The 21,512-nt window shown below is 45.7% G+C and overlaps 6 protein-coding genes across 6 annotated transcripts; 3 read left to right on the forward strand and 3 right to left on the reverse strand.

Annotated features, from left to right (window-relative positions):
* Positions 1-667: 667 nt before the first annotated feature.
* Positions 668-6,765, forward strand: LOC131267215 (transport and Golgi organization protein 1). The gene is made up of 8 exons (XM_058270024.1): positions 668-815; positions 1,137-2,813; positions 3,067-4,271; positions 4,337-4,497; positions 4,569-4,670; positions 4,737-4,936; positions 5,008-5,661; positions 6,356-6,765. Exons 1-8 carry the CDS (start codon positions 710-712, stop codon positions 6,433-6,435), a joined length of 4,185 nt encoding a protein of 1,394 aa, XP_058126007.1. The 5' UTR covers positions 668-709; the 3' UTR covers positions 6,436-6,765.
* Positions 6,766-7,265: 500 nt separating this feature from the next.
* On the forward strand, positions 7,266-15,745 carry LOC131262393 (uncharacterized). Its single transcript, XM_058264386.1, has 3 exons — positions 7,266-7,480; positions 7,560-7,909; positions 15,619-15,745. Exons 1-3 carry the CDS (start codon positions 7,344-7,346, stop codon positions 15,657-15,659), a joined length of 528 nt encoding a protein of 175 aa, XP_058120369.1. The 5' UTR covers positions 7,266-7,343; the 3' UTR covers positions 15,660-15,745.
* On the reverse strand, positions 8,073-12,051 carry LOC131262392 (xanthine dehydrogenase). Its single transcript, XM_058264385.1, has one exon. It carries the CDS (start codon positions 12,034-12,036, stop codon positions 8,179-8,181), a length of 3,858 nt encoding a protein of 1,285 aa, XP_058120368.1. The 5' UTR covers positions 12,037-12,051; the 3' UTR covers positions 8,073-8,178.
* Positions 13,370-17,849, reverse strand: LOC131262390 (xanthine dehydrogenase-like). Its single transcript, XM_058264384.1, has 4 exons — positions 17,779-17,849; positions 15,020-17,702; positions 13,630-14,943; positions 13,370-13,525 (listed from the first exon to the last, which is right to left on the reverse strand). The coding sequence occupies exons 1-4, from the start codon at positions 17,844-17,846 to the stop codon at positions 13,475-13,477; spliced, it is 4,116 nt and encodes a 1,371-aa protein (XP_058120367.1). The 5' UTR covers positions 17,847-17,849; the 3' UTR covers positions 13,370-13,474.
* A 428-nt stretch (positions 17,850-18,277) lies between these two features.
* On the forward strand, positions 18,278-21,021 carry LOC131267691 (ribosome-releasing factor 2, mitochondrial). The gene is made up of 4 exons (XM_058270624.1): positions 18,278-18,913; positions 18,977-19,224; positions 19,288-19,409; positions 19,473-21,021. Exons 1-4 carry the CDS (start codon positions 18,298-18,300, stop codon positions 20,740-20,742), a joined length of 2,256 nt encoding a protein of 751 aa, XP_058126607.1. The 5' UTR covers positions 18,278-18,297; the 3' UTR covers positions 20,743-21,021.
* LOC131267692 (cytochrome c oxidase assembly protein COX20, mitochondrial) lies at positions 20,773-21,415 on the reverse strand. Its single transcript, XM_058270625.1, has 2 exons — positions 21,229-21,415; positions 20,773-21,168 (listed from the first exon to the last, which is right to left on the reverse strand). The coding sequence occupies exons 1-2, from the start codon at positions 21,283-21,285 to the stop codon at positions 20,860-20,862; spliced, it is 366 nt and encodes a 121-aa protein (XP_058126608.1). The 5' UTR covers positions 21,286-21,415; the 3' UTR covers positions 20,773-20,859.
* Positions 21,416-21,512: the final 97 nt, after the last annotated feature.

The raw sequence follows: 21,512 nt of genomic DNA on the forward strand, positions 1-21,512 counted from the left end.
GAAAGGTCCATACTTAGCACGGCTATGCTGTAGGATCACATAATGATCCCATGCGCAACGGATGCTTAGATGAATAGAAGGACTGTAGCCGAAGCCACAGTATACATAAAAAGGTCCATTAACTTAAAACAAAATCTCCCAAATTTTGGGAATTATATTTACATCTTGAATATTTACGTGCGTGTGGACTCGGCATAGTACTTTGACTGCAACGATAAAATACGTGGACTGGAATTATGCATGGTTAAGTACTGCAATAGAGTTGAAATCAGCATTTTTCTAACATTCTACATTCGAGTTTTTGAATTCATACATCATGTTTTTTAAATTATCAATAAATTCCGTCTACAAATCGGCGTAGATGAAACAGCATGAGGCAAATTTCAGGGTTGCCAGTCGATATTTGATTCTTACAAAAATAAGTTTTATAGTCAACCTATAAACATGATAGGAAAAAACAAAATATAGGTTTTGTATAAATAAAAAAAAACATTATGAGCGATTGAGCACGTTTCAATCGATGGATTACTTTCCCAAAATTGTACTTAGCGCAGACAACCTGCTTGCATTTGCCGATCCCTTTGCATCGTTGCTGTACGCTCCACGTAATAACTGTCAAAACCCAGACCAGATGACAGCAGCGGCTACAAAAGGAGGAAAAAAGAAACAGTTCAGAAGTGATGTGGCTTTGGAAGTACCGAGGAAAATCATGAAAGGATCGTCGGTTTCTTGTTTTGTACATATTTCGTGTTTAGTTTTAGTGTTCCTTGTTCTTGGAGCTTCCAGCAAAGATTGTGGAGATCCAGAATGCAAAAGTATGTCCCTAAAGTTGAGGGTAAAGGCTACATTCACGGTGGTTCCAAAGGTTGCCCGCACAGTCCGCTATATCGTACCTTTGGCGACATTTCTTGCACGATATTTCATTTTAATGGTTGCACTGAATCCGAGAGAACTTTATGCTTTGTAGATCACTAAAATTACTTTCAAAAGTAACATATGTTAAGAATGTATACCATACAAATTACAGCAAATAATTATTAACATGCCTTAATGTCTAGTAGAAATGTCTTGCAAGATTCTGATGAGGTTTTTATTGCGAAACTAAACTAAAAACCCTATTTGAATCTCTTTCACAGGTGTTATAGCGATGGGCAGGGTTGCCTTGAACTACAAAGGTGGCGGTGGCCAGAAAGTGAACCTGGTTCAAGCGGAAACCGTAGAAATTTTAGCGAGAAACATCGGAAAAGAAAGAATGTATTGGGTACGAAAGGCCAACGGCCAGGAAGGTCTCGCAGCTAAGCACTTCATTCATGAAAGTAGTATCTTAATCAAATCCATTGACCTCCTAAAGTTGCCCGAAGATGCTCCAAAAGAGAAAGCAAATGATATCAAACCAACGGTAGTAGTGGATACGGTTCCAGTTGACCAAACAGTTGTGGAAGGAACAGTCCTTGCAAACAATGTTGCTTCGGAAAACTTAACACCACTATCTGTCACGGCCACAGAAGCTCCGACTATTGTTCAACCAACGCCAACCTTGGAAGTTATCCCAACCGGTCAGGCTACAGATACCGTACCGTTGGATTCGAACACCCAAACTAAAGAAGCTTCCGAAGAAGATGGCGAGGACGATGAGGACGAAGATGAAGCTGACGAAGAGGACGACGAAGAGGAAGAAAACGAAGAAATTGATGATCATGGAGAAGAGAATCCGGAAAGCAAAACCAATAACCATCAAAATCAATCATCAAGTGAACCTGTAGACGTGGAAGATAAAGGTACTGATAACGTTTTAGATGAAAACAACGATAAACAGACTGAAGACACTGGTTCTCCAGAGCCTCCGGTTCAAGATGAAGCAACAGACTCACCTGACAATGTGTCGGCTGGCGAAAAAATAACAATGAATACAAAAAATACCGAACCTGAAAAGAAAATGGAAACGTTCAATACAAATGATGGTCAGCAACAAGAACCCGCTGATATCCGCAACAGTGGTATTTTTGATATTCTCGAGAACACTGATACGAGTACGGAATGGAATACCAGCAATGTTTCTGATCACGAACAAATAGTGGAAGAAAATCCTTTTATTCAAACTAATGACAGCTATGATGCTGTAAACTCAACGAATGATGCGGGAACCGAAGATAATTTGGTAGAAACAAACGAAATCACAACCACCAGCACTTCCACAGTGGTTACAGATCCCGCAAATCTCTCTACTGATCAACCCCAATATGCCACAGATGCATCGGAACCAATCACAACTGAATCTTCGCTAATAGTTGAAAACACTTCGGAACCAGTCCAGGAAACTGAAACGGAAGTTCCCTTCGACTCATCATCACACCTATTTCAAGAAGTGCCAGCAGCGGTTTCTGTATCCGAACCTACTGCAGTAGTTGATCAAACTAATGCGACCCCTTTGAAGTCGGATGATCAACCGACACATCCCAATCGCATACTAGCTGGTGGGTTGGGTAATTTGCTTGCACACAGCCATCACCACCATCACCACCATAATCATCATCATAATCATGCTCATCATCCTCATCTTCATAATCATCACGGTCATGACGAACCAAAAGCATTGCCAGCTGAAGAAAGAGTGCAGGAAGACATACAAACGGTTGGGGATACGCATTTACATTTTTCAAAACAAGACGATTCGAGAGAATCAGAAAACATAGCACACACTACAGAACCCCATCACAACGAGCCGTCTCCTGAACCAACCAAGGAGGCAGCACATACACACAGTCCACCTCAAGAAACGATAGTTCAGGCCCATACTGACAACGTTGGCCTAGGTAAGGATAATCACAAGAATCTCATCGGTCAGAGAACTTTTTTTTTATTTTCCTTGCACTCTTAGTTGCTACATTAACATGACCGCAACATGCAAAACAGTCTTATGCGTATTAGTGTTGCCCGGACTGTGTATATTTTTAGATTTGTCATTTTCATGCCAAATTTTCATAGCTTATTGCTAGGAATGAAAAAGTCATCGGGAATGTTTTTTTATGTAAGCACAAATTTAACACATTACTTGTCCATTTCTAGATGGGACCGAAAACGGATACTGTAACAGTCTGGTTTCCGATTGCCCGCCTGCATCTGCTTCAAACGTACTGCCAACGACCCAGCAAACGAACGGTGTAGATATTTCTCATCATTCTCTTGCAAGCCAACTTCCACCACCAATGAGTGAGAGCACAGGATGGAGAAACGGAGGCGAAATCGAGCAACCAAAGGATGTTTCGCAGGAATCGGCTGGAGCCGATTATCTGACAGCGGAGAATCCTCCGATCGGGGAATACGTAGATGCATTCGTTCGCGAGGCCATTAAATTGAGCGATCTTATTCTGATGCTGGCAATAACGTCCTTTACATTGTTGGTCTTTTCGCTGGGACACTATCTGATCAATAAGAATCGACGCGAAAAACCTCTGATTTATAAGCTGAATATGGTCGAGCGTGACCTGATGACGTCGTACAAAGAAAATGGATTGCTCAAGAACGAACTGCAGGATACCAAGCATAAGCTGACGAGCATCGAGAACAATTCATTCGGTTCGAACGATATGGTAATAGCCCTGAAGGCGGAGCTGGAAGCAGCCGAGGAGGTGAAGCTGGAGCTGCAGGATCAAATAGCGGGGTTGGAAAAAGAGCTCGAGAACGCCGCTGAAGCTGGGCTGGAGTTAAACAAAATGGTAGCGGAGCTGTTGAACCAAAATGGCAGTGATTCGATTGCTCTCAGCGTTGAAGAACTTCAGCGTCAACTCAACGAGCAGCAGCAAACAATTCTCACGATGAACGCGTCGCTGGCGGAAAAAAGTCGTGAAAATAGCGATCTACAGATAACCATCACGAGTCAGACGAGCAAGTTCAACGAGCGCTTAAGCGAACTGGAACGGGCACGGACCGAACTTTCGGAGCGGCGAACAGCGCTGGAAGCGGAAGTGGTGCGATTACAATCCGAGCAGCACGAGAAGGTTGAGGGTTTGCGAAAGGAATCGACGCTGGAAATCGATCGACTGAGTAGAGAGTTGAAGGCGGCTCAAGCCAAAGCCGACGAGGGTCGACGAGCGATCGCTGCTGCCGAAGCCAAGTGCGAGGCCCTAGAGGAGTGCCTGAAGGAGATCAAATCCGCGGGACCTGGTGGTCAGACAACTAAAGGTCTGATCGATTCGGTTGAGCTTAAAGCGCAAATCGCATTAGTGGCAAAGGAGAAGGCCAACTTGCAAGACAAACTGCAGGGCGAAATTGTATGTTACTTGTTTGACTATGCTATTTTATGCCTTTTTATCTAAACTCCCTCCTGATCCAACAGATTGCCCGCCAGCTTGTAGAAGATCATATGAAAATGGTAAATGAGGAAATTTCGGTCTTGAAGCGCGACTTTAGTAAATCGGAAAAGGATAAACTGGAAGCAGAAACGAGACTCGAGGTGCTATCTACCTATTTTAAGGAAAAGGAATCCCAACTGCAAAAGTAAGTTTGCCAATCGATGTATGAGCACTAAACCCGGCTTGCGTCTTACGCATTTATATCCATTATTGTAGGGAATTAAGCGTGAAGGAAGCGATGTGGATGCAACAGCAAGGGGAAACGACGACGACTGTGGAAAAGATTCGCCACATGCAGGATGAAATACAACAACTAAAGTATGAAACTTTGTTGACCCTATTTGGGATATCGATATAATAATACTACTCCTGTTTTTTGTGTAGATCGCAAAATGACAAATTACGAGCGGAAATTGAGGCCCAAACTGCGGCACACAAAGCACAGTATACAACACTCGAAACACGTTCACATGACGCGTGGCTCACCGCCCGCCAAGCAGAGCGACGCCTCGAGGAAGCGCGGAATGAATCTGCGGCCCTTCGTCGCAAGCTTACGGCACTCGGTGATGTTTCGGCTTCAAGTGGTAAGCACAAGGGAAACGATAGTTTATTTTACTGTTATACGAACCGACTGATACTGAAATCATTTTCGCAGATGGAATGATGCATTTACAAAATGCAGCCATAACACAACCCGATCTCGGTCTGACGGCTCCATCGCCCATTCGAGTGGAGTCTCCGAACGCTCCTCCACCTCCTCCGTTAATGGGTGTGCTTCCACCGCCACCCTTTATGCCACCGTTTTTGCCCGGTCCACCACCTCCATTCATGTCACCGTTCATGCCACCTCCTCACGGTCCCGGAGAAATGAGGCCACCACCGTTGGGACGTCTAATGTCACCACCACCACCGGCCGGTAATCGGTACTCCCCCAATAGTGTCATTGATGCCCGGGACCGCTACAGCCCCGACCGAGGTCGTTACTCTCCCGACAGTCGATACGACTACTCGGTCATGTCCACGTACGAAACGGAGAACGATTTCAGCCCACCACCTTCTCCACCCCATCATTCACGGCACTCAAATTACGATCGAGAACGTGATCGGGATCGTGTACGTGACCGAGACCGTGACCGAGAGCGTGACCGGGATAGGGATCGAGATCGCGATCGTGATGGTGATCGTGATCGTGAGCGTGATCATCGAGATGGTCGAGCCAGTGGAAACGGAGGATACCCGAGAGGATTTACACCGACCGACATGCGCACGTCGCCTCCGTTGCAGGATCCAAGGAACAAAAAATTTGCAGGTATTAATAGTAACCGCTACTCGGATGACGAATTAGATGGGTGGTAGAAAAAGATCGTTTGTCGGTATACAACCCATATCATCATCCAGCTATCGCTAGGAACCGTTTGTATCATGTGTCTATGCAAGAAAGAGCATTTAACTCGAACAAGACAGCTATAGTGCAACATCCAAAACCATAACTGTTGATGTGTTGTGTCATCGTGTGTTTAACGGTGGTAGCATTACTTCTCATAAATACTAACGAGCATGTCCCATAGTCGCATCACGAAGTGGCAATTGTGAGTCCCGATAATATTGGTTTCTTGATTTATTCAGCTACATTCCATTCAAAAAGCTAACTACACTACTATGGCTTCTTTCGATAAAACATTAATTTAATCAAACCCTTATTTTACCCTACTAAACATACATTGCTTATACCCAATCGGCTTGGTCAAAGGATATTTTCTCAGTCATTGAATTTGTGAAACATGATTATTGATTTCTTGTATTGTATTCTTTCATTCTCTTTGCATATTTGCCGAATACTTCGTTTACATGGCGTACATCTCTCTGCGTCAACGAAATAACGCACGGTACGAACATAATGAATTTGCCATCGTATCGCCGCGTCGTTTACTCTATAATCTGGTTTAACTGTTGGGATTTTATTTTCGTACATCTTCGCACCTTAATCAAAACACTCACTGCAGGAGGTTTCAGCTCCGGTTCGCAGGATTCTCTAGGGACCCGCAAAAGTTCAGGAAAATATAGATCAAACGTCAACCGCTAGCACATTAGACACAGGATCGTGGACACCTATAGTGTTCACATGTTGCCCGCTGTCGACCTTCCCAAAAACTTCCATCTTGGTCCGAACATGTGCAATGATATGAGTGCTTTCGGACGTTATGCAAACAACGTGTCCTTCTAACGAACGCAAACCACACAGCTCAACAAACAAACCCGTTAGTGAAATGAGCGTGAACGGAATGAATGCTGAAAATATATGTTACAAATCTTATTTATTTACGAGTGCGGTTATCTAGTTCTTCATCTTTCGGATGGTATTACAGATGACAAGACTGAAAGGAATAAAAAGTTCAGTGTGTTCCAGTAGGCTCCGGGAGGATTCCATCGGTGTTGATCAAAGTAAACATATCTAGTTATTATTTAGCAATATCGACTTAGTATCGAAACGTGTGGCTTTCTGGTAGTACGTGTAACGACAAGTCCCACACAGGTAATATTGATAAAAAAGCAGCTTTGGCCACTAAGCAGTACAAGAGTATGAATCTGCATGTGAGATACCAACGAGAACATTTGAACAAGATTTTATTTGATTCCGTACCAGAAATGCCAGTCCAAGGAAAGCCTGTGACCATTGAGCAGGAGAAGGAACAGCCAGAAGCAATGTCAGTTGATAGCACAACCAAATCCACTGCAATTGAAAATCAAAGCAACGATGATACAATAAGTCACGTGGTGGAAATAAGAGGCCCTGATCGTTATTGTAGTATGATTCCAATCCTCGGTTGTTCATCCGAGCGATCGAGGAAGCCATTCCGAGGAACAAAAATCAAAAGGGACTCTCGGAGAAACTCAACATCTGTTGGATTCATGGAGGAAATCCTGGACAAACAATCAGAATGTTCAACTATTGAGCAACAGGAGCATCAAGTTACAATTGATCGTTTAAAGATGGCAATAGAGGAAGTGGAACAATCTATAAATTCTTCAAATGTTCGAATCAATTACCTTGAACAGAGCTTCCAAGACAAATTAAAAACGTTTAATGAATCGATCGAAAGGCTGGAAGAAGAAGTGGGTATTTTGAGGTAAGTTAAACGTGTCCTTTTACTCTTCGACAACTATCTCAAACTTGTTACCTTTTCACCTAATCTGTTTTTCCAATAGGATCACGACCAATAGTCGGGCACACACTTTAGAAAACAACTTACAAACCATGATGATTCAACATACTGATCCTGAACGTTGTTCACGGCATAGTCACTGTTCTGGGCGTATATGTGGAAAAAAATCCGAGCCAAAAAAATTAGATTCAGTTGCTGAAGGTCCCGAAGGAGCGGCAGATAACTCAACGATGGTAATACAAAATTTGTGTCACGAGAAAAAGAGTCAGCACAACTTGAACGAAGAAGCACTTAATGATGATGCATATTACAACCTAAGCAAGGCTGACACCATTCCTGTAACGTCGAAAGACCTGATGGAATACCGAAAAGAATTCCAGTCAGACTCTAAGGGTAAGTGTTTTCTCTTGCTTTTTATGCGTTATTAAGATTTTCTTCTACCATAATTCCTTTCACCATCTATCGCAGAAGAAGCTCAAACAAAACGCGAATCAAGACTGCGCACGTTCTGTCGTTGGTTTAAGTTGTATCATAATTGAATGTTGTGAACGGAGGCTCTGGTCTGGCATACATCATGATTTATTAGTTGCAAAATTATGTGTTCTATGTGTATCGGTATAATGAATGGAATAAATGCGTACAATTTTTCATTACATGCTTCTTCAGGGCATAACGTTCCAGGGAATAATATTATTAAGATTGTCGGCATGCTTTCTGAAACGTTCGACAAATTTATCCTGGCATGCGGTCCTAATGCGGGCAGCTGTTGCCGGTGATACCAGGCTAAACTCGGCATCCAGACCTTCTTCGCTCCTTGCGGCGGAAATTGCATCACGGATAGCTAAAAATATAGACGACGCTAGGAAAAGCGGTGGTTCCCCGACGGCCTTCGACGAGTATACTGCGCGAGGATTCGGTGCTCCAGTCAGCAGTGACACATTAAATTCCCCTGGAATGTCGGCAAACCCGGGTAATTTGTACATGCCTGGTCCACGTGAATAGACTTGTCCCTGAGGAGAGTAGACCATCTCTTCCAGTGTGAACAAGCCATAGCCTTGCATGAACCCTCCCTCGATTTGGCCAATGTCGATTGCCGGGTTGATACTCGAACCGAGGTCCATCACGATATCCGTTCGAAGTACCTGATGATCGCCAGTTAGACAATCAATTTCGACTTCGGAACATGCAGCCCCGTAGGTGTAATAATTGAAGGCTTTGCCCGAGTTGGTGCCAAAGTCGTATCCGAGGTCGGGTGTAGCGTAGAACCCTGCAGCCGAAAGAGAGACCCGGTTGAAGTATGCTTTGCTAACCCAGAAGTTCCAATCCTCGTTGGGGTACTGTTTGCGGAATGGTTCCAGTCGCTCACGAATTGTGTTACACGCATTTAGCACAGCGGCTCCATTCAGATCTGACCCGGCACTAGCAGCCGTAGCCGAAGTGTTTGGAACCTTGTCGGTGGCCGTTTCGGAGATGTGTATCTTCTCAAACGGTATTTCTAAGGCGGTTGCCGCAACCTGAATCATTTTGGTGTGCAGTCCCTGTCCCATCTCCGTCCCTCCGTGGGTGAGCAAGACAGTTCCATCCTGATACACATGTATTAAAGCACCACTTTGGTTCAAATGGAGCACCGTAAAGGCGATCCCAAACATTGTTGGCACAACGTGAATGCCTCTTTTGCGCCAGCGATGCTCCTGATTAAACTGATCCACTAGTTCTCGACGCCGGGCGAAATCAGAAGATTGCAGTACCTCTTGCCAGCATTTTCTCACATTGCAACCCTCGATCACCTGATTGTAATGCGTTGTGTCTCCTTCGTGGTACATGTTCAACTCAACCAGCTCGACGTAGTCTCTTTTCAACGTGCGTGCCACGTGCCGCATCATAGTTTCCGCCGCCATCATACCTTGAGGGCCACCAAAACCGCGGAAAGCGGTGTTCGACGGCAAATTGGTACGACAAACCCATCCGCGAACACGCAAGTTGGGAATCTTGTAGGCATTCTGGATATGGAACATGGATCGTTCGAGGACAGCAAACGATAGATCCATCGAGTGGCCTGCGTTGTTGTAGGCCCAGAAATCACCGGCGACAAGTTTTCCTTCCGTGCTAACTCCGACTTTGTAACGAAAGTAAAAGGGATGCCGCGTTCCCGAAATAGCCATGTCTTCGTCTCGATCTAGCATGCAGCGAACCGGTCTGCCCAGCCGATATGCCGCAAGGGCTACCGGTATAGCAACCAGCGCCGCTCGGGACTCTTTCCCACCAAACCCTCCGCCCAAACGTTTCACTCGCGACACCACCTTTGCGGCGGGAATTCCTAGCGATTTCGCAACGTGCAGTTGAATCTCGGTCGGATGCTGGGTGCTGCTGATGACCTCTATTTCGTCCGTATCTTTGGGAAAAGCGAGACAGGCCTGCGTTTCCAGGTAGAAATGCTCCTGTCCGCCCATACGGCAATCTCCTTCGACAATGACGTCCGAGTCAGCTAACGCTTTCTCTACGTCCCCCTTGACGATTGACCGGGGAAACCCAGGATAAAACGATTCCTTAGCGATCGCATCTTCCAGCGTAACGATTACCGGGCTAAGATCGTCGTAAGTGACTTTGACCTTCCTCGCAGCTCGTTGCGCAGTACTTTGGGTGTCTGCCACAACCGCGCCTATTATCTGGCCCTGCGTAGTGACGATGTCTTTCACGAAAACGAATTCATCGTGAAAGACTGGGCCGGCTTCATTTTGTTCTTCCGTCAAATCGTCAGCACTGAAGAACCGATGGACTCCCTCTTCTTGCAACGCGGCCGAAGGATCAATGGAAACGATCTTGGCATGCGCCTTCGTGCTGTACACGAATGCCAGATACAACTCGTTGGAAAATCTTGGAATATCGTCACAATAGATGGCCTCTCCAGTGACCTGCTTGTATGCCGATGCGTGGACCTGGGGACGTCGAATGGGATCAGTAACAGCTTGCCCGGATGCAACCTTTTCAAACAGTTGCGCACTCTTTGGCACCAGTGTGTGGAATGTTTCGGAACCACTCTTTTCACGGCTCTCGATAGGTTTCCTACCCTTAATATCTGGTTGTGCATCAAGTACTTGGGCGATGGCAAGGTAGGCCTTGAAGAAGAGGCTAAGCGTTAACGATCGTCGATACAATATCATACCACCTGGCGCAGACGGACTGAGAGGAAGCTCTTCGACGAGTAGATCATTGCAAAGTTCCACCAGCTTAGTATCCCAACGTCTTCCGACCAGCGCTTGAGCGGTTTTCTTCGCCAGCACCGTCGTTGGTGCCATGCCTCCAAACGCGAGATGCAATTCCTCCACCACATCCGTGCCTGCTCGGAATCGGACGTTGAAAGCACCGTTCACGATGGCAATATCATCATCCCGGCGTTTGGCCTGCTTGTGGGCAATAAAATGCTGGTCCGTGGTAGTACGCGGAATGAACAGTGACACGAGCACCTCTTCCGACTTGATCACATTCGTTCGATACCCAGTAAAGAATCCATCTCCCATTCGTACTGTGCGAAAGCCTCCATCCAAACTTGCCACCTCTAGCTCGACGGCAGCCGCAGTGAAAATAGGATTTAGGTCCGAAATGGGGCTTCCGGTCATGATGTTGCCCCCGACGGACGCAACGTTACGAATCTGCTTTCCAGCGAACCAATGCAGCATATCCACAATCGCCTTAAATAGACGTGTTTCGTGTTCCGGACTGGTTTCAATTTCCTGTTGCAGCGCATTTTCCATTTCCATCAGCGTCACAGCAGATCCTATCTTCAAACCACGTTCATTTCGCTCGATCGACGTGAGCTCTGTTATTTGAATTGGATTAGCCAAGACGGGGTACTGGAAATGCTTAAACTTCACCTCCACGCCAACCTCCGTGTTACCAACGACAATTTTTGTGTCCGAATAACGCTTCTTCAGCGCCAGCAAGTCATTAAGCTTTGTTGGCCGATACCAGGCCGTGTTGGATGATCGAAAAACTATCGAATCGGTGTCCAGTCTGTTGGAGATTTTGAGTTCCGGTGGGAAAATCGGTTCCTGCGATGGATCGTAAGGCATGAACTCGCTTGCTTGAAATAGTTCGTGGTCCACCTCTCCGGCCGGTGCGCCACATCCACTGGTGCTATTGCCATTTCGGCAGCACTTCTCGCCCATAGCGCAGTTACCGAACTCCTTCGTAAAAGTTTTGTATCCTTCCAAAATTGGTCGATAACCGGTGCACCGGCACAGGTTGCCTTGGAAAGCCACCTCCAGCTCCTTCATCGACGGAACTGGCGAGCTGCGGAGCAAAGCGTACATGGACATTACAATGCCGGGAGTGCAGAAGCCACACTGCGATCCGTGCGCCTTTGCGATTCGCTCCTGCACGGGATGAAGTCGAGTGCGTGTACTTCCAATACCTTCCACCGTCGTGACGGCCATACCGTGCATGGCACAGACTGGCGTGAGACACGCATTGACGGCCAGATGCTGCAGTTGACCCGTTTTGCGATCAACTTTCGACACCATCACGGTACACGCTCCGCATCCTCCCTCGGCACAACCGAGCTTCGTTCCACAGAGCCGCAGCTTTTCGCGCAAATAAACCAACAGCGTGCATTCCGGATCCGGACTATCTTCGACGACCTAAAGCCAAGAAGAAAAAAAATAAGAAAAGATCAGTGAAGCGAAAACATCGTCACTGCGCGGCAATCAACGCAAAAGACTACGGAGACGACGGCATGGAAACATTCAATCAAAAATAACAATCCTCCTCGATGGCCCCCCATCTCGCCGCATCGGTTCAACCGTGCTAAAGCGGTGTGGCGAGAGTGATTCGAGTTAAATAAGATAGATAAGAAATGCGAAGAAGCAGAGATTTTGATGACCGCGATGTAGCTCGTGTAACCGAGATGTTTACGGTCCATCGCAAGAAAGTCTGTAAAAGCTACTGACATGTGAACACGATGTATAATCATTACAAATAACCGTTATCAGCGATGGGCTACTTGTTTGTTGCTGAGCTACAAGAGTAGATTTTTTTTTCACTTGTCCCAGGTATGTGGCATGCGTTTTAAGGATAATTTCTAGAACCTACCTTTTTTCCATTTACGAAAAATTCAAGGGGTTGATTCACGTTGAACTCCTTCGCCAGGGCATGCTCGCCGGTGTTCGTTGCAGCCATCGCCACGACTCAAATGCAGAATGACCACTTCTGACAACAGATCACACAAACGTGTGATTTAAGAATAATATTACTACAATTTTTTATTGTCCTTATAAACAATGCCGGTGCACGATTATAGTGATCAGGCACGTATGAACTAAACAGTTATTTAAACTGTTTTTATTCAGTCTATTTTTAAATTGCTTTTATTATGTTTACAAGTATCACTATGCGTAACGCGAAGAGCAGTTACACGACAAGCCGGTGGTAAATTATCTTGTTCCGATTCCCGTGAACGACAAACTACGACTGAAGTCGCAGAGAAACCCGCGATGGGTATTAGCGCTATTTGCTCGTCTTTGGAGACGATCCTTCTTGGGGATTCCACGCTATCAGCTGTGTAGCAAGCGATTCCTCAAGTTGCTTGGCAAGATAGGGAGATTGCGAGAGCTCAACTAAGAAGCCAACAAGGTACGTCTCGGAGCATACGTTCGGAAGCGTGAAGTAAAAAGGAAACACAAACCCTCCGCTCTTTGAACGATGCGTTCATGGTAGGAGAGTAATCCGATACATGGGGTTTCAAATAAAATACACTCTCCTAAAATTAATCTACAAAAATAAAGGCCACTTTTTGTTCAGATTGATAGATCATGCTCTTAGAGATATATTTATTATATTTATAGATGTTTTCCAACGTAAATATGCTTCTGGTATGAGGTAGTAAGGAAGTAATAAAATAGGAAATATGTATGCGGGATTTTCATTCCGTTTAATTCTCGGGAAACTTTTAGATAAACGCTGTTACGCCATCACGTTCCATGACCCGTTCTCGTCAGCATCTTCGTTTTGAACCTACATATATTAACGAAACGAAATAAGCAGGTTGAAGAATGTTTAGTCATGGTTGATGCAAGCAAAACAGATGAGTAAAAAACAAAAAACATTGGAGTCTTTACCTTTTGCGAAATGCTGTCGGTGCAAAGCATTCTGATACGAGCGGCACTGGCTGGGGCAATGAGGTTAAAATTGCCCTGCACGCCCTCCTCCGACCGGGCAGCTGCGATAGCGGCCTTAGTTGCGAAGTATACCGACGAGGCGAGGAAAAGAGGAGGCTCTCCGATGGCCTTGGAGGAATAAACAGCACGTGGGTTTGGTGCTCCGGTCAACAGCGACACATTTAGCTCTCCGGCGATATTTCCAAAACCGGGTAGTTTATAGGTACCGGGGCCACGAGAGAGAACCTCCCCTTTCGACGAGTAAATCATTTCTTCAAGCATAAACATGCCATACCCTTGCATGAAACCGCCCTCGATTTGGCCAATGTCAATTGCTGGATTTATGCTAGAGCCAACATCCATCACAATGTCCGTTCGCAACACCTGGTGATCACCGGTGAGACAATCGATCTCAACCTCAGAACAAGCCGCCCCGAAAGTGTAGTAATGGAATGGGTTTCCCGTGTTGGTTGTAAGGTCATAGTTAATGTCCGGAGTTGCGTAGAATCCGGTCGCAGATAAAGCCACTCTATCGAGGTAGGCACGTTGAATCCAAACAGTCCATCCCGCATCAGGATTTGCCTTTTTATACGGTTCTATACGTGTTAGAAGCTTTCTGCAAGCGTCCAAAACGGCAGCTCCGTTAAGATCCGATCCTACACTTGCGGCAGTGGCAGAAGTATTTGGCACCTTATCCGTGCCGGTCTCGGAACAATGAATCCAGTCGAAAGGAATTTGTAACGCTGTGGCAGCTACTTGAATCATTTTCGTGTGTAAACCTTGTCCCATTTCAACCCCACCATGAGCTAACAAGACAGTGCCATCTTGATACACGTGTACTAAAGCACCCGACTGATCCAGGGCGGGTACGTTAAACGCTATACCATACATTGTTGGCACAACATCAATACCACGCTTACGCCAGCGATTCATTTTGTTAAAACTCTCCACTCTCGTACGTCGATCAGCGAAATCCGATGAACTAAAAAGCTGGTCCCAGCACCTTCTCACTGTACAGCTTTCAATCGCCTTGTTGTAATGCGTCACATCGCCATTATCTTGATATAGATTCAATGCCATCAGCGAAACGGGATCGCAATGCATCTCTGCTGCCACGTGACGAATTACGTTTTCAGCAACAAACATTGCCTGCGGTGAACCGAACCCGCGGAAAGCCGTGCAAGAGGGCAGATTTGTGCGGCAGACCCATCCTTCTATGCGAACATTCGGTATTTTGTAAGCATTTTGAATGTGTAAAATGGCACGTTGCATAACCTAGAATAGGTAAATGTAAAATATGTTTAGTCAGTTGCGTATTCGATCAAAATACAACAGACTGTTGCGCACTTACGGAGAAGGATAGATCACGTGAATATCCTGCATTGGAGTAGGCTTTGTATTCACCTGCCAACAGCAATCCGTCCTTGTTCACGGCGACGCGGTAACGCACTTGGAAAGGATGTCTTGTTCCTGTGCTAGCCATGTCATCGGTGCGATCCAAGACACACCGGACAGGACGCTGCAGGCGGTAGGCAGCTAAGGCGACTGGTGTTACGACACCATCGACTTTTGTTTCTTTGCCCCCAAAGCCGCCACCGAGTCGTTTTACCTTTGAGAAAACTTTATTACACGACAGACCCAACGCATTGGCCACCTTCCGCTGTGCTTCGGCCGGATGTTGACTGCAGCTGATAATTTCTATTTCGTCTGAATCGCGGGGAAACGCGATACAAGCAATTGGTTCGAGGTAGAAGTGTTCCTGGGCACCAGTACGGCATTCTCCTTCCACAATTTTATATGCAGATTGGAATGCGCCGTCAACATTACCGAATTCGAGTCGAAGAGGACTTTCAGGGAAAAAAGATTTACGAGCTATCGCATCCTCTAGGGTCACGATAACTGGGGTTAATTCTTCATAAACGACTTTCACTTTCCTGCTTGCTTTTTTAGCTGCTGTTGCGTCATTTGCTACGATCGCGCCTATTATCTGACCATGGCAAAAAACAAAATCTTTTGCAAAAACTCGTTCATCTTCAATGATTGGCCCCAACCGATTTTGTTCTTCCGTCAAATCGTCAGCACTGAAGAACCGATGGACTCCCTCTTCTTGCAACGCGGCCGAAGGATCAATGGAAACGATCTTGGCATGCGCCTTCGTGCTGTACACGAATGCCAGATACAACTCGTTGGAAAATCTTGGAATATCGTCACAATAGATGGCCTCTCCAGTGACCTGCTTGTATGCCGATGCGTGGACCTGGGGACGTCGAATGGGATCAGTAACAGCTTGCCCGGATGCAACCTTTTCAAACAGTTGCGCACTCTTTGGCACCAGTGTGTGGAATGTTTCGGAACCACTCTTTTCACGGCTCTCGATAGGTTTCCTACCCTTAATATCTGGTTGTGCATCAAGTACTTGGGCGATGGCAAGGTAGGCCTTGAAGAAGAGGCTAAGCGTTAACGATCGTCGATACAATATCATACCACCTGGCGCAGACGGACTGAGAGGAAGCTCTTCGACGAGTAGATCATTGCAAAGTTCCACCAGCTTAGTATCCCAACGTCTTCCGACCAGCGCTTGAGCGGTTTTCTTCGCCAGTACCGTCGTTGGAGCCATGCCTCCAAACGCCAGATGCAATTCCTCCACCACATCCGTGCCTGCTCGGAATCGGACGTTGAAAGCACCGTTCACGATGGCAATATCATCATCCCGGCGTTTGGCCTGCTTGTGGGCAATAAAATGCTGGTCCGTGGTAGTACGCGGAATGAACAGTGACACGAGCACCTCTTCCGACTTGATCACATTCGTTCGATACCCAGTAAAGAATCCATCTCCCATTCGTACTGTGCGAAAGCCTCCATCAAAACTTGCCACCTCTAGCTCGACGGCAGCCGCAGTGAAAATAGGATTTAGGTCCGAAATGGGGCTTCCGGTCATGATGTTGCCCCCGACGGACGCAACGTTACGAATCTGCTTTCCAGCGAACCAATGCAGCATATCCACAATCGCCTTAAATAGCCGTGTTTCGTGTTCCGGACTGGTTTCAATTTCCTGTTGCAGAGTATTTTCCATTTCCATCAGCGTCACAGCAGATCCTATCTTCAAACCACGTTCATTTCGCTCGATCGATGAGAGCTCCGTTATTTGAATTGGATTAGCCAAGACGGGGTATTGGAAATGCTTAAACTTCACCTCTACGCCAACCTCCGTGTTACCAACGACAATTTTTGTGTCCGGATAACGCTTCTTCAGCGCCAGCAAGTCATTAAGCTTTGTTGGCCGATACCAGGCCGTATTGGATGATCGAAAAACTATCGAATCGGTGTCCAGTCTGTTGGAGATTTTGAGTTCCGGTGGGAAAATCGGTTCCTGCGATGGATCGTAAGGCATGAACTCGCTTGCTTGAAATAGTTCGTGGTCCACCTCTCCGGCCGGTGCGCCACATCCACTGGTGCTATTGCCATTTCGGCAGCACTTCTCGCCCATAGCGCAGTTACCGAACTCCTTCGTAAAAGTTTTGTATCCTTCCAAAATTGGTCGATAACCGGTGCACCGACACAGGTTGCCTTGGAAAGCCACCTCCAGCTCCTTCATCGACGGAACTGGCGAGCTGCGGAGCAAAGCGTACATGGACATTACAATACCAGGAGTGCAGAAGCCACACTGCGATCCGTGCGCCTTTGCGATTCGCTCCTGCACGGGATGAAGCCGAGTGCGTGTACTTCCAATACCTTCCACCGTCGTGACGGCCATACCGTGCATGGCACAGACTGGCGTGAGACACGCATTGACCGCCAGATGCTGCAGTTGACCCGTTTTGCGATCAACTTTCGACACCATCACGGTACACGCTCCGCATCCTCCCTCGGCACAACCGAGCTTCGTTCCACAGAGCCGCAGTTTTTCGCGCAAATAAACCAACAGTGTGCATTCCGGGTTTGGATTGGTATCTTCAACCCTTTTCCCATTCACAAACAACACTAAGGGTTGGTCGACTTTGAATAAGCTCAAATCTTCCATTTCTGCTTTATATCTGTAAAGTTGAATAAAACTGTACAATCAACAGTAGAATTAGATTGTGAAACGTATAATCTCGAAACCGAACCTACTGGTAGAAAACTGCTGCCTGCGAATTTCCTATCGCGTGTATTTTTAGCAAATTTTGTCTTATCAACATACAGTGAATACCGCTTATCATCTATAAAAGAAGTTATCTGTGAGGCAGATACCAGCAAGCGTGGGACTTTTCCATCGCATACGATTTGAAAAACAAGATTCAAATATTATACCGTGCCGGTCCAGATCACTGTTGGTACATCTTGAAAAAAAGGTAAACACTCATCTGAACCTCTGTCAGTTTTCGTGGAGCGCAATTTAAAAAGCGCAATATTCTTGCAATTCGTGGAGCGCAATATTCTTAAAGAACAAAACAATACAAAATGTAATTTAAAATTACGCATCACTAAAAAAGATCAGAACGAACATGTTTAATTCTTCAAACGATCATATGTTTTCATTGATTCTATGATAACGAGTAATGCATTTTTCACCGGGCGGTATGTCACATTTGATTATGAGTAAACAACAGTTTCCCGTGATCGCCCGTAAAGTACGTCGGTATTATCAAAATGTTGTGCAACCGGTTTCGTTCAATAGTTCAATTCCGGGCGAATCGACGAGTAAGATATCCAAAAATTCTACCATGCAATAGAAAAGTCCATAATTCGGATGGGAGTATCAGCGAGAAACGGATTCGGAACATCGGCATACTGGCACACATTGATGCTGGCAAGACAACAACCACAGAACGCATGCTTTACTATTCGGGGCGTACGAACATGCTGGGAGAAGTACATCAAGGCAACACGGTTACCGATTTTTTACAGCAAGAACGGGAACGTGGGATAACAATATGTAGTGCGGCCGTTAGCTTTGACTGGAAGGACCATCGTATCAACCTGCTTGACACACCTGGTCACATCGATTTTACGATGGAGGTAGAACAATCCCTCAGTGCAGTGGACGGTGCGGTGATCATCCTGGATGGATCGGCCGGTGTGGAAGCTCAAACTGTAACCGTATGGGGCCAAGCCGATCGGCATCACTTACCACGGCTTGTGTTCGTAAATAAAATGGATAAGGAAAATGCTAACTTCGAAGCGTGTCTCGAAGAGATTACAAAAACGCTTGGTGCTGTTCCTATCCCTCTTCAAATGCCACTAAAGGAAGGAAACAAATTGGTAGGTAAGATCCAGTTCAAGAGAGAGTTTAGAAACGCTTGAGGAACTAGATGATTTTTCCTTGCAGGCATAATCGATGTACTCTCAACGACTAAGATAATCTGGGACATGAAAAGCAAAGGGCGATCGTACCAGGCTGTTCACATAAATCAGGAAGAGCAACAGGACCAGCTACATGAACAACTGTATGAAATAATAGATACATTGTCAGGATTGGACGATAATCTAGCACAGGCGATAATAGAATCAAACAGTCTGGAAAGCGTTAAACTAAACCTAGTTCTGGATGCCATTCGCAATTGTACTTTGAAACAGGTTCGTAGTTCTATCAATTAGTTTAAAATGTGCTGCTCACAAATCATTTACTTCCTACCCTAGCAAATTGTTCCGGTGTTGCTTGGTTCGTCGTATAAAAACGTTGGCGTACAACTTTTAATGGACAGTGTGCTGAATTTTCTCCCAGCGCCGAATGAACGAAACCAATGTTACGATTGCTTTGGGTAAAAATATTGTAAAAATATGTTTTAAAACATCAGTACAAAACATTTAACTCTTTTTTACAGAAACAATTTCGTCGGAAAAGTATTCAAAGTAACACATGATAAACAACGAGGACCAATCACAATGATCAGAGCATTTCGGGGGACAGTAAAAAAAGGCTCCAAGTTCGTCACAGCTAACGGTACCACTGAAACAATCCAACGTATCTATGAACCACTGGCCGATGAGTTCCGAGAGATTGACTCTTTTGCAGCAGGAAATATTGGTCTTTGCGCTGGCCCAAAGTCAACTGTTACGGGAGATTTATTGGTTGCCAATGCAGCGACATTGAAAAAGGCTCTTAAAAGGCTGGTTTCTGCCGTAGGTTCTACGGATGACGAAAGTGAAATTGACACGGAACAAATACTCACATCGAAGCTTGGTATCCAGACGACCGTGCCGGATGCGGTATTTTTCTGTTCGATCGAACCACCTTCCGCCGCACAACAAACTGCACTAGACAATGCATTGCGTGAAATTCAAAGAGAAGATCCAAGCTTACGAGTGCGTTACGATGAAGACACAGGACAAACCGTTCTCGGTGGGATGGGTCAACTCCATCTAGAGATAGTAAAATCACGCATTTTAACTGAGTACCGCATCGAGGCCGACCTTGGCCCATTGCAGATTGCCTATAAGGAAACGCTGCTCGAATCACAGCGGGGACAGTGGACGGCAGAAAAAGAGATTGCCGGTAGTAGACAACTTGTACAGATCGATGCAACTATATTCCCTAGTGCCAAGGGTAACGAAGAAAGGATAGTTCTCGATAATTCAGCTGAGGCGCAAGAAAATCTGAAGCTTATACGCCCGAGGCAAATGGCATTTTTTCGTAAGGGCGCCCTTGGTGCATTGCAGCGTGGCCCAAAACTGGGAGGGCAATTGGCGAACTGTGCAGTAAAACTGCACGCACTGACAGTCGGAAAGGGTACGACTGATACCTTTATTATGGCTGCAGCAGCACAGTGCATCTCAAAAATTCTATCTAATGCGGAGTGTCGTCTGCTGGAACCGGATATGTTTCTTGAGATAGTAACAATCAATGAATACGTTGCTCCTATCGTGGCGGATCTAAGCCGAAGGAGAGCTCGGATCGAAGACATTTCACCACGTGGATCATGTAACAAGGTTATAAAGGTGAATGCACCACTTGCAGAGCTTGGTGACTACTCGACGGTGCTACGCACGATTAGCAGTGGTACCGCAAGTGTATCCATGGAACCTAATGGTCATTCAATGTTAAACGATTCGAACGAAGCGCTAGTCATGAGGCGTGTCTTCGGATTGGAATAAAATGAGCTACTACAACACGATTATTGTATCTATACTGCAAGACTTTTATATTCATGTGATTATCGAGATGTGCATGATAAGCCCCTCGATCGATCGTCTCAAATACCCGTTTGCACGTTAAGCCTCCTCGGTTTTGGCCTCCAATTCACGCTCCTTATCCGTACCTTCGAATATAGCCTGCTGCTGTAGGGCTCGTTGCATCTGTGCCATGTCAAATTTTTGCTTGGACCAGTTGTACCGGCATGGAATCCAGTATCCCACCGTCGTAGCCATAAACGTACCGAACCCTATGTGCGTGGAGAGCTGTGGTCGCGAGGTTTTCAAAAAAGCTAAAAATCCAACAGCCATGCCAATGCTGATACCATAGAGAAAGCTGTTGCGAAAGCACGGTATAGTGCTAACATCTCTGCCAAAGAGCATTAATGACTATAGAAAAATAAATTAGTTTACACTTTTCCCGGCAACTATTGGATTTACTTTTCCTACCCGTTCTGATGGGGGATCGACGTCCAAATCCTTCAAATCTAGACGATTATCAGTCATATTGCTTCGTTTCAGTTGAGCTGCTGTTTTATAATGTTCCAAAAACTCCTATTTATTCGCAATATAACATTATGATCAGACACAAATCCGTACTAAACTCCAACATGTTCAAAAAAACATGCCAGTGTTATGAAATCGTAAACTAGACAGACCTGCTCTGTGTAACCCTGGTGAAAAAAAAGAGAGCAGAAGAGCCTGCCGTCATGAGTATCTCTCATAGCATTTTC

The sequence above is a fragment of the Anopheles coustani genome, chromosome 2 (assembly GCF_943734705.1).
Source record: "Anopheles coustani chromosome 2, idAnoCousDA_361_x.2, whole genome shotgun sequence".
Lineage (NCBI taxonomy): Eukaryota > Metazoa > Arthropoda > Insecta > Diptera > Culicidae > Anopheles > Anopheles coustani.

Bases quoted from the DNA above. Each gene is read 5' to 3' on its own strand.
- LOC131267215 (XM_058270024.1), top strand. From the start codon at position 710: ATGAAAGGATCGTCGGTTTCTTGTTTTGTACATATTTCGTGTTTAGTT. The intron at 4,498-4,568 runs GTAAGTTTGCCA...CCATTATTGTAG, and splicing joins AAGGAATCCCAACTGCAAAA to GGAATTAAGCGTGAAGGAAG. The intron at 4,937-5,007 runs GTAAGCACAAGG...TCATTTTCGCAG, and splicing joins TGATGTTTCGGCTTCAAGTG to ATGGAATGATGCATTTACAA.
- LOC131262393 (XM_058264386.1), top strand. From the start codon at position 7,344: ATGGCAATAGAGGAAGTGGAACAATCTATAAATTCTTCAAATGTTCGA. The intron at 7,481-7,559 runs GTAAGTTAAACG...TTTTTCCAATAG, and splicing joins GAAGAAGTGGGTATTTTGAG to GATCACGACCAATAGTCGGG. The intron at 7,910-15,618 runs GTAAGTGTTTTC...TTGCTTTTTTAG, and splicing joins ATTCCAGTCAGACTCTAAGG to CTGCTGTTGCGTCATTTGCT.
- LOC131262392 (XM_058264385.1), bottom strand. From the start codon at position 12,036: ATGGTGTCGAAAGTTGATCGCAAAACGGGTCAACTGCAGCATCTGGCC.
- LOC131262390 (XM_058264384.1), bottom strand. From the start codon at position 17,846: ATGTTGATAAGACAAAATTTGCTAAAAATACACGCGATAGGAAATTCG. The intron at 17,703-17,778 runs GTAGGTTCGGTT...TCAACTTTACAG, and splicing joins CAGGCAGCAGTTTTCTACCA to ATATAAAGCAGAAATGGAAG. The intron at 14,944-15,019 runs GTAAGTGCGCAA...TACCTATTCTAG, and splicing joins CACGTGATCTATCCTTCTCC to GTTATGCAACGTGCCATTTT.
- LOC131267691 (XM_058270624.1), top strand. From the start codon at position 18,298: ATGTTGTGCAACCGGTTTCGTTCAATAGTTCAATTCCGGGCGAATCGA. The intron at 18,914-18,976 runs GTAAGATCCAGT...TTTTCCTTGCAG, and splicing joins GGAAGGAAACAAATTGGTAG to GCATAATCGATGTACTCTCA. The intron at 19,225-19,287 runs GTTCGTAGTTCT...TTCCTACCCTAG, and splicing joins GCAATTGTACTTTGAAACAG to CAAATTGTTCCGGTGTTGCT.
- LOC131267692 (XM_058270625.1), bottom strand. From the start codon at position 21,285: ATGACTGATAATCGTCTAGATTTGAAGGATTTGGACGTCGATCCCCCA. The intron at 21,169-21,228 runs GTAGGAAAAGTA...ATTTTTCTATAG, and splicing joins TCGATCCCCCATCAGAACGG to TCATTAATGCTCTTTGGCAG.